Below are 15,419 nucleotides of genomic sequence, written 5' to 3' on the forward strand. Positions count from 1 at the left end.
GGTGAGATAACCTCTGAAGGTATTTCTGGATAAATATATCCGGAAAGCGTTCCTTTGCGCCGTCTGTGTGAAACCACCCACAAAACACAGAGTGAATCGCAACGGCAGCGTAACAGGACCAACAGCAGCAGCGTTACCTTCTCCATGGAAGACCTCAACCTACCTATGTGATGGCATATCCACATCCATATGACGCGGACTTTCTCCAGGTCGGTCCGGGCTTGTTTAAGCAGGGCTTGAACAAGCTCCTCTATGCTGCTCCTGACGTTCACCTGTTTGGGAGGAGGAAGCGCGGGGTGAGATTGGGGTGAAGAAATGCTGTGGTGGACACCCCTGCCTTCCCCATCCCTCGTCCTGCTAAAGCTGGTGAGACCCCACCTGCCAGGATGCTGCTCTAGCTCGAGCTTTGTTAAAAATAGAAACACAGAGCTGTAATTCCACGTTTCAAGCAAGATGTATTTTTGGTCACAGGTTCCCTCCCAGAGTGGGATGTCTGCTGCTGGTGTATGCAGGGAAGAGGGACGGAGGCAGAAGCGAGACTTACTTTTAATGCGTAGGCATCCAGCTTCTCAAATTGCTGCAGATCTACTGGCATGGATTTCAAAGAGGATTTGTCCCATGGATACGCTGGGAAGAAACAAGTGGGTATTGTCTGGGGAAGGGAGGGAGGGAGGGAGGGCTGTGGCTGCCCCCGGGGCCACGGCAGAGCCACTGCCTGTCCTGCAGGCTGGCCAGAACTGGTGCCTGGGGACAGAGGACACGAGGGCACCCGTGGAGGCTCATCACTAGCTGCATGTCAGGCAGGGCTCATCGCCTCTGGTCTAGTGGAGTTTGGGCAGGGCGGGAGGTGCCCAGTGTCTTTTTGGTGCTGCGTGGTAGCACTGAAAATCCCTGGGTGCTGGACGTGAGAGCACAAAACACTGCAGAAACATCAGGGAAAATCTGTGCTGTGCAAGCCTCAGCAAAGCAAGACTTTCTAAACAAAACCAGCAAAGAGCTGGGTTTCTTCACTCTGACACCTGTGCCTTCTGCACTCCCCCCCCCCCCGGCTCCCCAAAACTGGGCTCTGGCTCATCCCCCCAGCTCCAGCCCCCGGGGAGGCGTCCATCTCCCCTCCCTTCGCAGAGGGGCTATTCCTGACCTGCAAAGATGCTCTGCTAACATGAGCCCTGCTCTTCTCGGAAACCCCTGCCCCGGGGAGGGATTATGGGGCTGGGCGCTGGGTCCTGCTCGGCCCCCGGGGACGGTGCTGCCTGCCAGCAGGACGCGGGCCACCACGCTGGCTGTCCTGCCAAAATCAGCCTGCAAGCACGCCGCTTCTGCTCCTGTAACAGGCTGTTTGTTTATCTCCGTTTTCCCTGAAAAGGGCTATTAGGCTGACCTAAAGAGAGATAAAGCAGATTTACACGCTTAACGGTTCCTAGTCTACACCACTCTGAAAATTACTTTTTGCCTTTTGGGAACTGGATGTTTTCTTAAAATTGGTTATCGGTTTTCATCTTTGTCAGGTTATAGCTGCAAAGGCTCCCCGCAGATGTGGGGTCCAGAATAACTCAGGCAGGCTCACGCTGTTAGCTGGGCAGCTTGGCAGTGTGCATTGTGCCCCTTTGTGTGCACGAAGATGTGAGACCATCCCCATCCAGCCTGTGGGGTGGTCCCGGAGCCACCCAGGACTTGTGGGGGACTGAGAAGCTGGACATGCTCGTGTTGGTAGAAACCAGATCACACTTCTGTGCCCTCCAGGAGCAGAGCAAGCCTGTTTTGGGGAGAGATTGGGCTCCCTGTCTGGGGCTGCACCCCACTGGCACGGGTTGGGTGCAGACAATAGTTACCATGCAGGTCTTTCCCACTTGGTGGCTGCGGGGCTTCAGTCCTTTCGAAAACTGGAAAATTGGAGAAGGAAAATGAGGCGAGCAGTTGTTGGCAAGAGAAAAAGAAGAAAGTGAAAAGGGTGAATTCTGGGAGTCCCCAGGCCATCCCCAGGCTCTGCAGACGCTGTGTTCCCCGGCAGTCGGACGCCTCCCATTGCAGCCCCAGGGCTGGGAACATCACATCCCAGCCAAGGCGCCGGCGGTATGGACAAGCTGGAAGCCTGGATGTCGCATGGGGCCCTTGCGCTGGCTTGGCCATAGATGGTGCCTCTGCAGGCAGCTGCTGAGGGTTTCTGATGGCCCCAGCTCATCGCCAGCTGTGTTAACCCCACCCCAGGAAGAGAAGGGTTTTGCTGTCACCAGCAGCTGCTTCTCAAAATCACCACACCCACCCACATGGGTACGGCCACCACTGGGCAGTGTGGCCAGCGCCCAACCCCAGGGGCTGGTGGCATCTCAAGAGCTTTGAGACACCAGCCCCACCAGGGGAGGAGGGAGTCCCCTCCTCCCGGGAGCAATTTTCCTAGCTCGGATGTAGGGCAGCCTCACCTTTGTTGTCCTGGCCTCTCAGGCTGGGCAGCCTCTGGGAACCTGCAACGACGCGGGCACAATTAGTGAAAGCGCTGCGGGGCAGTGGTGATCAGCATCCCAGCTCCAGGGCTGCAGCATCGCCCGCAGCTCCTGGGGGTCCCCGCCGGTGTGGTGCCCATGAAGGGAGGGATGTCCCCTCGGCCAAGGGCAGGTTCCCTGGCTGGGAACGTACCTTTCCTGAAGGAGAGCTTCTTGAAGAGCTGCGGGGTGGTGTTCCTGGGATGGACCTCCACCGTCACCTGGGTTCCTGGAAGAAATGATGACAAACGTGCTCGGAAAGGGAACACAATCAGCGAGCGGATGTGAAGGAGGGCAGTATTGAGCCAAAGGGTCGGCATGCCAAACCTGGTCACATTCACCCAAACATCACTGAAATGACACAACCTTAGCAAAACAGATGGGGCACCTCTGCCATCTGTGAAGGTACCGAAGTGCTCTGGTTTCCTGGCAGAACGAATAAACCATACTGTAAGGCAGCCTGTAGTCACCTCTGACATGGTTCTCAAAAAATTTCATAGTTCTCAAAAAAAAAAGAAAAAAAGAAAAGAAAGCCTGTTATAGTGTAGCAGGTGTTGAAGCAGATGATAATAAAGCAGAGGTCCTCAATGAGGATCATGTGGCAGCTTAAAGAAGGGGTTTATTGCTGTATTAAGTAGTTCTTGATGGAGATACAGTAAACAGAGAATCAATGTCTCATTGATTTTTCTCAGAATAAAATGAAAAAAGGCTCAAAGCGATGGAAATGGCTTGGTTTGTGGTATGAAAACCTTTGGAAAAGGCCATTGCCTGCAATGGGCAGCGCTGGCTGAGAGCATCGTGCTCTGCGTGCCATGATGCTCCCAGACAACCTCCCTGGAAATTCGGGGTCTTTTGCTTAAAGCTTCACTCTGACCATGAGAGAGAGAGACAAGGAAAAATTCAGGAAGTGTTATAGGAGCTATGTGAACGTTTTGAAAGAGGCTGCATTTGGGGCAAGCATTTTAGGAGGTTTCAGCTACCCGAGTTCCCACGCGGGTGGGCTCGCTGGGCCAGGCAGTACGAGGTTATTTCGGAGATGAAAGGTCAAGGTGTGAACGCACTTTGGGGCTGCCAGCATGCTGTACCTGCTGCCCCCAGCAGCTCTAGCCAGAGCCTTGTGGCTTTTGATTTTTTTCCCTAAAACCCAGCTCTTGGGAGCAGCTAATTAGGTAGGAATCTGCACTCTCATTGAAGAATAAGTTTTTCTCAGAATTTAACTTTTTAAAAAGATTTCTTTTATCTCCTGTGGTTTTGCAGAAAAGTTTGGTGTCCTTAAATCCCAACAGCAGAAGGCAAGAAAGACTGTAAAAACTATACAACCCTTTAAAATCCTAGAGCTTGGCTCCAATTCTGGGATGCTTGCAGGTACCAGGGGGACAAGATGAGGGCTGGTTGGCGTGTTTTGTTAGTTAATTTAAAGGTGAAATGATGTTGTTTCTCAAAGGCATGCCTTTCTGCAAATAGTATGATTTCCTTAGATTTTGATATTTTGCAAGGGTGCTATTTCTCAATATTATTCATATCTGTGGATTTTTGTGGTCTTTCTTGCCAATTTCCACTTTCTCAATTTTCCCCCATAAATTAGAATTCTTTGTTTTCCAAGAAACAAATTTAGCACACAGGAATGCTTTCTCCCAGAAAGCTTAAACAATGTTTAACAAATGATAAAAAGTAATCCCACAGTAAATGTTCAAAGCGCTGCACCTGTTTCCTTAAAAACTAGTGAGATGAAATGGTTGCTGATGTTTTTATGGTGTTTTCTGCTATTCCTAATTAAGACACCCTCCATAAGGAACTGGGAAGACTTTAGCTGTGAGCCAGAGGAGCGCGTGAAACTTGAGATGGTTCCGCCAGGAGAAATAAGGATGTTTGTCTGTCCTGCTGCTTGCCCCCTTCCATCTGCACTGAAATATCTGGTGTTGGTTAGATCCATGCTATGTCCTGGTTTCCTGCTTGTTTGGGGTGTCCTGTTGGTGTGTTTGTTACGAACCAGCTTGAGCAGGAGCTCACTGAAGCCCTGTTCTGAAAAACCCGTATACTTTGGCTGCCACTTACCTTCATTTGTGTAAGAAGTAATGGCTTGCCTCTGCTTGTAGGGCTCCTTGGAGGCTCGCTGGCCTGTTCGTAGGGAGAAGAACATCTCAGTGCCGCGAGGAGAGCGGAGGCCCCCATGTCAGCTTGGCGGCGCAGTAAGGATGAGGAAGGTGGCTCGCTTGGGGCACAGGGTGAAACGATGGCATAGGGTGAAATGATGGGATGTGGCCCTGCTCCGGAGGCTGGTGCCCGGGTGGGGTGGTTTGAGGAGGGCACGGGCTGGAAGCGCTGGAGCTGACCTGCCCTTCCATGTGGTGGTTGCCCAGATTCACTCGCTACATCGGGCGCAGCCGAAATGTCAGGGTGCCACAGGCCTGCGTGCTTGGGGGTGTGGAGAGGTGCGGGGTGCCTGGAAGCGGTGAGGTCTCTGAGCGAGAGCGTGGCTCAGTGCTCAGCATCTCATCCACAGCTCTCCCCTGTGTCCCGTGCCGGGGAAAGGAGCCCATCGAGATGCTGATTCGGGAGGAATGTGTTAACCTCTGTGGTGCCAGGGGAGCAAGAGCGCTGCCTGCTCTTCCAACATTGGTGTCACCAGCGCGTGTCCCGGCCCTGGGGCCTAGGAGAGCATGCAGGGGACCCCTCCATGACCCAAGGACCCTGTGCCCACTGAAGCCCCCCAAGGGGCTGTTAGGGGATGGTTTGCTTCAAACATGTTGCTGCTTGAGGCAGAGCTGGGCACTACAAGCTTGTGGACGGGTGCCGTGCGCTGTTTTTTGGTAGCAGGGTGTTCCCATGTGTGGAGTGAGGAGATAACTTACCACTAAGGTCTCTCCCCTGTGATGGTTGCGGTCTGTTGTTTCCATTTCCATCATCCTGCAAACCTGTAAAACATAAATATGAGGCTGTGCTAGCACAGCAGGGTGTCAGCTGGGCATTATTTCCCAAATAAATGAGCAGATGATCGCAGCGGTTGGGTCTGTCCCTACAGCTCCCTTCCCTCTGGAGACCCAGACCCAGCAGGCATCAGCCCATCTGGAGGAGCCAGCCTTTCCCTAAGGAATTTGAGCAGAGCAGAAACACTCCTTTTTTTTTTTTTTTTTTTTTTCCCTCCTTTTATTCCTGCAGGGAAGGTCCCCTTGCATTTGCAGAGCATGTTCTCAGCTTTTTGGAAGATCCCCTGAAGGCTAGGAGCTGGGCCAGGGAGAGTGGCACGGACTGGAGCTATAAATGGCTCGGGGCAGCCACCTGTGGGGACAAAGCCTGCACACCCTTCGCACACAACGTTTTTGCCCCTGTGCTCGGCAGTTTGCAGGGCAGGGCGAGGTGCATGCGTGGTCCTCAGCGGTGGCCCGCGCGCGTCACCTCGTGCAGCCGCAGTGGCACGTGCCAGTGCCCAGAAGCGTGCAGGAGCAAAGGGCTCTCCTGCAAAAAAAGGGGAAGTTTGGGCATTTTGCAGCACATCTCTTAAAACAGGAGGGAGAGGTGGAGGGGGAAAAGCCCAAGCCCTGCTCCCAAGCTGCTGCTTGGTCCCAGAAAGCAGCTGGCACCACACCTGCAGCCCTCCCCTCCCTTGGGGCTTTACCTGTGCTGTCTGTCTGTCTGTCCCTCTGCCCTTTCTGCTCGGGGCGGACAATAAGCATCATGTTGATCGCCACAGCGCTGGGACCTTCCTTTAGGTCCATGGTACCCATCGTGACAGGGCCACCGCCGAGCTGCCGCCACGCCGAGCTGCCCCGCTCGGTCACCATCCGTGCTCTGCCAACGCCAAGCCCTGCGAGCTTCCTATGGCTGAGGAAGGAGCCGCGATTCGGACGGGGGCTCTGGTTTCAGAGCGTGCCCTGGGCTCCCCCTCCCCTCGCTCTGCCCTTTCGGCTTTGAGCACTTGCCTGCACTCAAATCCCCCTCGCAGCTCTCTTGGCTTGGGGGGGATTCGCTTTCCCAAGCGGGCAGAAATCCTTAAAAGGCTTTCCCTTCTGATTCTGTCCCCCCAGTGGAAACTTAAAGGATGCTTAGGGACAGAAATAATAATAATGAGTGCTGTCCAGGGAGGTGGCTTGCGGCCGCGAAGCTGCGGCTTGGTGCAGCGGGGGGAGAGCTGCTGGAAACGGGGTGCACGAGCAGCCATTTCAGGGAGGGGGGGGATCAGCCTCTGCAGGGCTGCCTGGCACACCAGGCAGAGGGAGTGAGGGGAATTGCCCAGCGCCAAAGAGGACATCTGAACAAATCCCCCTCCCTCTGCCCCCACCAGCTGGCTGCAGGCGCACCAAGTGGGAGCCAGCGGCTTGCAGAAAAATCCCGCTTTTCCAGCAGATCCCCCAGCCCACAAAATGGGGCAGTGCCGCAGGGGTTAGCAGCTCCTGCAGCCTGCGGAAGGGGCTGGCAGGGAAACGCTTTTCTAATTTTATCGCTGGCCCCTGTCCCACCGCGCGTGGCCGCTGGCCCAGGGCAGCCTGGGCACCGCTGGGCTCACCGGGCAGGCTTGCCCAGCCACCTGGGGCTTGCCCGTCTCCGCTCCCCGAGATTTATGGCAGCGGTGACTTTCTGCTCGCCGCTTTGCCATCTGCCTGCTGGCCTTTAACGCTCCCTCGCCTGGCTCCAGCCCTGGCCTTCAGCACCCTTTCCTCCCCGCCGTCCCCTGGCCTCTTGCGTTATGCCATGAACGTGATCCGGAGTGGAGTAGGCCCCCAAGGGAACGCTGCAACTGGAGCTGGATGCGAAGCTGATGCGTTTTGTCCACGGTCGTGATGATAATTTATTTCTTTTAATGGTGACTTGGGTGCTCCTGGGCCGGCACCAGTACAGTCACCAGCACTGCTCTGCCATCACTGCCACGGCTGCCCCTGCCAAAACGTGTGTCCAGAGAGAGGAGAAAATTTGGAGAAATTTCCTGCTTTCCTAGAAATAACGATCGTCAGGAAGAAGGCGTTTCTTCTTGGAGGGCTTTCTTGCATTTTTCTTTGCTCATTTATCCCAAGGGGGATTTCTGTTAGTGTTTTTATCACGAAGTGCAGGCTTTGCTTGCAGCAGGCACTGCTCATAGCATCACAGAGTCATTCAGGCTGGAAAAGACCTTCAAGATCAAGCCCAACCACCAGCCTGCCCCACCGAGTCCTATCACTCCACCATGTCCTTTGGTGCCAGTTACCTGCCCCGGCCACAGCACCACGGCATTCAGGAGGTTTTTAAAGCCCTGCAACTTCTCATGCATGGGAAATCTGTCATTGGCCTGAGATAAGGTCACAGCCAGCAACATCTGTCTGTGTGCCAGGATATTTTTGAAGCTAAAAATTTGCATTTTGAGGAGGGAAAGGAGAAAGGCTTTTATTGTTGTGTTGATTTTAAAATAAAGGCAGCTCTTTGAATTTGCTGCGGGATGCAAAACGTTCACCTAAGTCCCAGGGAGATGAATTAATGGCCAGAGAACAAGAGAAGCTATCAGACTGGCATGATTACATGTATTTACCACATAGCTGTCATTTCTCCAGGGGTGATCTGGGGGAAGGAGAGCCCATACAAATGTAGAACAAGAATTAGGTTATTTGAGTCCCATTGGGTGGAGAAGAAGATTGCAGGCTGCCTCGCTGAGGAAAGCGCTTTAACTCTTCCACAGGCGTTTTGCGGCTGGCGTGCCTGGCGGCTGTGCAGAAGGGGCGGTGGGAAGACCGAAGATGTTTGAGGGTCTTTTATGTTCATTTGAGCTTAACAGAGGCCACTGCAGATGACCATGGCCAGAAGAAGCGTGAGGGTGGCCCTTCTGCTGGGGGCATGGTCTCTGGAGGAGCTTGGCCTGCTCACCCCTGGGAGCGGGCTGCCCCCAGGCACTGCGTCCCCTCGGCCGCCACCAGCTCCATGTGAAGCCTGGGGACATGAGGCCCCCCGGCAGGGGTAGGGCAACTGTGGTGGGCCAGCCCCAAAGGGCCTCTAGGTCGGGCCTGGTCCCTCACAGAGGCCTCTGGCAGAGGCCCGGGGCTGGCATGAGAAGAAAGCAAAGTGTGCAAGGCACCACCAAGGCGGTGTTTGCATAGCCCTCTCCACAAAGATGCCCAAGATCCATCTCCCGGCTCAGAATAGCTCATTTAGAGCTCGTTAGTCCGTGCGTGTGCATATATATTTGGTGTCTGTTGTTAGTTTTTTGTTTTTCCCCACACATTGCTTTGCATTTGCAGCCATTGAATCTCAGCTGCCATTTTCTCTCAATTGTGGGCTAACTTTGAAGCGCCAGGCTGTGTTCGTGTTGCACCGGGTATTACAGTGGCATTCTGATGAGTTTTAATCTACTCTTCTGGCCTGTCCTTTCCTTCTCCCTCCAACAGAGCTGCAAGACGCTGTGCTTATTCTCCTCCCGGCGGCCTCCAAACCACAGATTGCACAAATGCTCTGTTGGCTTTGCAGCTTCTGCTGTGTCAGCAGCTGTGCTTTATGATTTAAGACAGCAGCAGAACTTTCCACTGAACTATAAACCCCCGTGCTCGGTTTCCTGCTATCCACGCAGACAGGAGGCTAACGAGTGGCTGGGAGGGTCCCGTCGAGGGGGGTCAGGATGAAGTTAAGTCACAGCAGGATGATGAGGCTGGGTGGTGTGCGCAGATGTGAAGCGGGTGCCACAGCCCCCAAGGAAGAAACACCACGGGGATGATGCTTTGGACCTAGGGTCTACTTGCCTCCTTTCTCAGTATGAGAACAGGTGAGAGAACATGTGCTTCTGGTAGCAGGAGGCATCTCAGATGGCGTTGCTGGTCCATAAAAGCCAAGACAGGTTGGTCCCAGGCTATTGCTACGGCACAGCACGGTCCATCTCCCTCCAGTGGGACATGTGGCACTGCATGGACACCCTGCCCTTGTCCCCAGCACAGAGAGGCACCAGCACATGAGCTAACCTAAGGCTGTTATTTTTTTTTCTTTCTTTTATAAACAAGCAAAAAATACCAACATTTGTGTTCTGTGGCAGAGACCTGGAAGCGTGGCTGTGTTCCCTCACCTTGCTGTCCCCAGCCTTGACATTTTGGGTCCCTCCTGCAGGTGGCTTCCCCTCTCCTCACGCTGCGGCAGCTGGATGCTGCTCGGTCTGAGCAAGAGCAGGGCACACGGAGCTGCTGAAGGGCTGTGGGCAGGACGTCTTGCAGCACTGGGAGCTGTGCTGCCTTGTGTCAGAGCATGGATCTGCTGACCTTCAGCGTGCTGCTCGGCTTGCTTTTTGTTGCTGGCTTTTCTACAGGGGCAGAGCGATCCTGGCTGGGCTGAGGACCATCATTAAAGCACTGATCCCCTTAAAATCTCCAAACAACTCCTCCTTTGAAGGCAGACGGAGGACCTGTGATGGACCCCATCCCTCTGACATCACGTGGAGGCCAGCGAGCTCTCCTGGCCACTGCTGGTCCCTGCAGAGGTTTTTTTCCCCTCCCAGTCACCATGGGACCAGCTCCCGAAATGGCCCGTTCAGCCTTTCTGAGGCAGTCTGTCCTTTAATCCCCATTTGGGATTTGGGGATTGCACCTCAAGGTGTCCTGGTAACCTGAATTATGCATCAGCCATGCCGTGGGGCCACATGCTTTATTGCTAACCACTGGTTTAACATTGCCCCTGGACAAGCTGGGTTAACATGTGGCTCAAGGTACACCCAAGATAGGCGATGCGGTTACAAATGTTTTAAGAGACATAGGTGAAGAAAGGGGGAAAAAGCTCGGAATATCTGCTTACATTAGTAGCATTAAACGTGAAGGGGGACTCTCCCCCTGAGCAGAATGGTTTTCTCAACACCCCCTTCTCAGAAACTGTGGCTCTTGTCTGGTGGAGATTTTACAGCTAATTTTTTCCTAATATCCTCCATAATACCCAGGCAGGTTTATTATTATTATTATTATTTTTCCCCAGAAGGCTATTTCTGGTTTATTCAGGAGAGAGCCTTGACCTTTCTAATTAAATAGGCAGCATGTCACTTCCTGGGAGATGCAGAAGGTACTTTGCTAGACCAAGCATCATCTTTCGTGTTTTATCAACATCTCTCTGCTGCAGTGATGAACAACCTCCTTTTTCATGCTGACCTGTAGCACACATGAGTTATCTCCTCTGCCCAATTACCCTGGTATTTTCTATCAATTTCTGCCAGATGGCAAACAACTGGAAAACATATTTGGAAAAAAATACATGCAACTCATTACTGATGCTCGTGGGAAAGTGGATGTGGTAGTAATGGACTCTCCTGGAGTGACAATGAGCCTGGAGTGACCAAACTGTCCTTCCTGAGACACCATAAGAGTGGGGCTGGGCACTGGGAACACTGGGTTCCTCGGAAACACTGTCTGCAGATGGGCACGCTGCCTGGTCGTGGTCACCTGGAGCTAGAGCTAAAGGATCCAAATGGTTATTCAGAGGCAAGATCATGAAAGTTCTCATTGGGCTTATTCTTCCCAACCCAAGAGTCCAGGATACCATGGAAAGAGCTGGGTGCTCTACAGCATAGTCCTGGAATAAGCTATGGGATGATCCGATAACAACAGTGGCAACAGAAGCAGTATACTGGTGACTTAGGGAAACTGCCAAGGAAACTGTCTCTTGTGTTTGAGATGGTCTGTGCATGTCTGCTGCTGGTGGGACACCAGCGGTGTCGGCAGCAGGGGCTGAGCAGTGCGGCTGTGCTGAGACGCCTGCGTTCGGAGTCATCCCGGTGTTTCAGCGGGCCCTTCTCTGAACTGCGCCTACCAAACAGGATCCCAAGTGCCCCTGAGGTAAGAGCCTAGTGCTTGTCAGGACTGAATGAGCTGCCACAAAGCCAACAGGAGGCGGGTAAGTTAATTAGGGTGGGTCAGGCCTCATTTCCCTACATAAGAGTCCTCCAGGACTAGGGCTGGTGCAAAGGAGGCCTCATGCCCCCCTCAGTGCATGACAGAAAGCTGGCAGGAAGCACGTGCCCGAGGGGAGGCAGGACTTCCCTCCACATGTACACTCAAATTGTGGCTGAGAACCAAAAGGTAACTTTGCTGCTGCCTCCGAAGAGATGCTTGGGCAGACCCCTAGGTCGAAGCCAGCAGGCTTCTGCACTGGCACGTTGCTCTGCCAGCACCAGGAGGAAGCGGAACCCTCCTGGTTCCCATCACCCTTCCAAAAGGTGGTGGGAGATGGGCCTGATGGGCTGCCTCTGATGGGCATCTCTAACTTTTCAGAGAGCTGGCAGGATGCTGGGGCAGCCTAAGCAGCACTGGCAGTGCTGAAGTGTGTCCTCTGTGCTCCGGGGGACAAAAAGTGCTCAGGGGAGACTTTTCTGTTCGGGACGGAATGAGCTTACCTGTGGGACTGGGCTGCTGGGGTTGTCCTGTTGCTGGTCTCACCTCCACCTGGGCTGTTGGAAATAGGAGGAGATATTATTAGGCTATTTCCTGGAGCTGCTGGTCCAAAATCACAGTAGGTTTTTCCTTCTGCTTGCATAGTTTGGGAATGCTGAGCATTCATTGATCAGCATGATGAGATGGGCCTGGTGAGGTGCACAGCACCTTGCTGTGAGGAGCAGACAGATTTGTGACAAAGAAGAGCAAAAAAAGGAAGAAAGCACAGCCAACGCCAGCGCATCAAGCAAGTATTGGAGCCAGACCCAGCGGGTTAAAGTAACCCAGAAAGCCTGAGAGGGTCCCTCAGGACATCTCCCAAGTGGACTCAGGTAATGAATTTTCACTTCTGTACTTTCATTATCATTGTTCTTAGCTGGAGATTTACCATTTGTCCCCCGCCAGCTCTGCTGCACATTATTTGTGTCATTGAGATGGTGGCAAGGACGGTGCTGCTCATGCAGCTTTTCCGTGGGACGCGTGATGGGCTCTGCTTCTGGGGCTCCTGCAGAGCCTGAGCAGGAGGGCTGCGGCCCCCGGGGCTGTGCTCAGCTCTGCTTCTCCTTGCCCAGAACAGTGGGAGGGTGCCCGTGCTGCTGAAGCCCTGTCCTGCCCCCGCTGCTCCCACCAAATGCATGCCTTGTGTTTAAGGGCGAGAGTGGACGAGCCTGGGCTCAGCACACCCAAAGTCAGTGGGAAAGGAGCGCTGGCCAGCAAGATAGTGTTGTCTTTTTTTTTTTTTTCCCAGAAATATTTTGTTGCATCCTATAAAGTATTTACACCTTTTCCGAGAGGTGAAGAGGAGAGCAAATTCAGATTGCAGTGTTGCACTGCATGCAGGTGGCAGCACTTTTTGGTACCATGGCATTGGTTCCAATCAAAAGCCCTTCTTCATTGTTTATGCTCTTTATTAGTACACTGTTTCTGTAATTTTCTTGGAAACTACAGGACTGGGGAGGCAATGCTGGGCCAGTCCCGTATTGCTCCCTGGTACAATTTATTTTGGAGTTTATCCTCTCCCCTTCAGTGAGATCAGCCAAAGTGATTTCCTTTTTCCCGAGCACCCCGGAGCAGAAGAGGGATGGCAGTGTGCTACGTGCACTGGTGCTGTGCCTGAGGTTCACGCTTCGTGCCAGCACCTCCCCACCTCCTGCCAGTGCAGCTCCCGCAGGCGACTTACTGAGGTCGGTGGGTTTGTCTTCCCCTTCATTCCAGCAGCAGCGGCACAGCCTGCAAAGACAACACAGCTGTCAGCTTGCGGCCCAGGAGGGCACCTCTTGCTCTCCTGGCCCGCGTCCCTATCCGCCTTAGGGTTCCCAAGGAAAGGAAGACCCAACCAGACCCAACCCCATGGCACTGTACAGCTGCGGAAATGAGGAGCGGTGCCTGTTCAAGCATCTTCATTTCCCTAGAAGCATTGGTTTTGATAAGTGCTGCTGAAGCTGGCACAGTACGGGTGGCTGCACCCAAGGGTGTTGAGCACCCTGAGTCTGGAGCTTATCTGCCCCAGCACCCTGGGGTGCCGTGGGTGCACGTGCCAGCACGCCGACGGCTCGCTGGCTTGTAGGAAAGCTTTGCGCTCCCTTCCGAAGCCGCTGCTAGCCTGCCCCAATTGGTGGCCAAATGTCAGTGGATTCAAATCGCTCGCAGCACTTCGGCAGCCAGCTCCGTGCTCTTTCCATCAGCGCTGGCTCAGATGACAGGGCATGCTAGCGACCCCCCCGAGTATTATTATCGTTATTTATTTGTGTCGTGGCAGTGCCTAGGAACATCCCCGCTGTGGACCAGAGGCCCTTCATGCCCTGTACTACCGCAGAGCAGGTCGTGCCATGAGCACTGCTGCGCACTGTGAGCACCCAGCGCTGCTGCAGCAGCCAGCAATGGGACGGCTGGGTGAAAGCAACAGGTCTGCAGTCAAGTGTAACGGGAAGGAATTGTTTCCCTGGGTTTTGCTCTGCAAGACCAACTGTCTCAATTAGCTGGCTCCCCTTACAGTGTTTTTCAACTGTACAGAGACGAGCCAAGGACACATGAACGTAACGTGATCTAGGAAGATTCCCCGAGTGCCAGGAAGTTGGGGCCGCTCACCCAGCCGCTGCGCTGCCTTTCTCTTTATGGATGTGCGCTGGCTCCCCTCTGAAGCTGCGAGAAGAGTGCTTAGTGCTTGCTCGTGCTCATGGCTGTTTGCATGAATGCTGCAGTAACTGGGCTGCCCATGGCTGGTCTCTTCCCTGGGGCTCTTTGCAAGACTCTGCTCTCCCACCCCAGCCCTGCAGGGACCACGGGTCATTCTCCTTCCCAGTGCCCACCAGCTGCAGGAGGACTGTCTGGGCACAGATGTGCTGCCCTTGGCTCCACTCTGCCTTTTTCTGCCCCCTGTGCCTCATCCCCCCCATGTTTAGGGACAAACAGCAGCAATGGATGCTCCCCGGGACCTGTGGGCAGCAGGGCAAAATGAGGCTGCATCAGCAACCACCAGAAGAACAGGTAATTATTTGGTGATAACGAGGCTTCGGGCTGTTTGCACGAGGTCCTGCTGGTGGCTCTGGTCCCTCTGCCTTCAGCTTTGCTCTCCCTGGTGGTGACTGCCCACGTCCCCCAGCCCGGTGCCTGTGCTGAAGAGGGATCACCCCCACGCGTGGCAGACAGGGGCACCGTGATCCGCCGGCGGTGCCCAGGGCAGGCTGGTGACCTGCTCAGGACCCTGCTGCGAGGCAGGGAGCGCTGCCTTCGCCCCCGTGGCGTGGTGCCCTGCCCAGGTGGCACGGCAAAATCATGTGAGGCGAGGAGCTGGGGGCTGACAGCATCCCCCGGCCAAGTCATCATGACCATCTGCTCCGCGCCGTGCCAGGCTGATGGCTGTTGCAAAGAGCGTGCGTGCCGCAGAGTGCTGGGCATCTGGCGGTAACAGGATCCGAAGGGCTTCGGAGAGGCGCTGACTCTGTCTTTTCAGCTCTGCCTTATGTATATTTATCTGCGTGTACAAATAGAGCGGGCGGGACGGTTGGGTTTCGCTCAGCTGTGCCGGGGCGGGATGGCCGAGCGGGTTGCTGAGGATGAAGCTCCCGGTGCCCCGTCCCTCTCCTGTCTGCCCCGGCCCTGTGCCCAGCCCTGCGCTGTGGGAAGCGTAGGGAGGGCGAGGCAGGGGGTCGGGCAGCCAACGCTTCGGTCAGAAACGTGACTTTTATCTAAAACGCACACCTTGGCGATGCAGAAAAAAGGCAGGAAAGGGCTTTCATTCGGTGCTGTGCCTTAGTCATCAAATACCTGACTCCACAGTTTGATTTCAGCCGAGCAAATTAATGCAGGCTGATGCAAGGTTTTCTCTCAAATCGGTTTTGATTTTTTTTTCAGGAAAACGTGCTATCAAAGGTGGAAACTTGGCAAAAGGATGGAATGGGGACTGTGTGGGTACGGTGCACTGAGGGGCTCAGTGCAGCACGCGGCTGGGCTTGGGGCTGTCTGTTAGGAAATTTTCTAATGTTCTGTCTTTGAGCTTTAGTCCTCTTGTTTCTTTTAACTTATGAAAAGTGTAAGGCTGTTCCTAGCTCTGCCGAGAGCTTTCCTTTGTGAGGCTGCCCGGACA

General features: G+C 54.2%; 1 protein-coding gene and 2 long non-coding RNA genes across 4 annotated transcripts in view; 2 read left to right on the plus strand and 1 right to left on the minus strand.

The window, feature by feature from the left end:
- The window catches only part of KY (kyphoscoliosis peptidase), a 30,675-nt gene that overhangs the window by 12,525 nt on the left and 2,731 nt on the right, over positions 1–15,419 (minus strand). Inside the window, exons 2-10 of one of the 2 annotated variants that reach the window (XM_083848802.1) lie at positions 13,014–13,063; positions 11,797–11,850; positions 5,333–5,395; positions 4,536–4,598; positions 2,635–2,709; positions 2,421–2,462; positions 1,833–1,883; positions 545–627; positions 164–272 (exon numbers count right to left, since the gene is read on the minus strand). In XM_083848802.1, the coding sequence (XP_083704928.1) occupies positions 164–272; positions 545–627; positions 1,833–1,883; positions 2,421–2,462; positions 2,635–2,709; positions 4,536–4,598; positions 5,333–5,395; positions 11,797–11,850; positions 13,014–13,063 (590 nt within the window). Of the gene's footprint in view, positions 1–163; positions 273–544; positions 628–1,832; positions 1,884–2,420; positions 2,463–2,634; positions 2,710–4,535; positions 4,599–5,332; positions 5,396–6,096; positions 11,224–11,796; positions 11,851–13,013; positions 13,064–15,419 lie in introns of those variants that run through there. The other variant, XM_083848803.1, reaches the window with a different exon arrangement.
- Positions 244–1,031, plus strand: LOC310904313. The gene is made up of 2 exons (XR_014588206.1): positions 244–366; positions 472–1,031. It is a non-coding gene; the product is annotated as an uncharacterized lncRNA (long non-coding RNA).
- On the plus strand, positions 11,280–13,060 carry LOC310904314. Its single transcript, XR_014588207.1, has 3 exons — positions 11,280–11,482; positions 11,939–12,165; positions 12,861–13,060. It is a non-coding gene; the product is annotated as an uncharacterized lncRNA (long non-coding RNA).

Source organism: Anser anser (genome assembly GCF_964211835.1).
Source record: "Anser anser genome assembly, chromosome: 9".
Classification (NCBI taxonomy): domain Eukaryota; kingdom Metazoa; phylum Chordata; class Aves; order Anseriformes; family Anatidae; genus Anser; species Anser anser.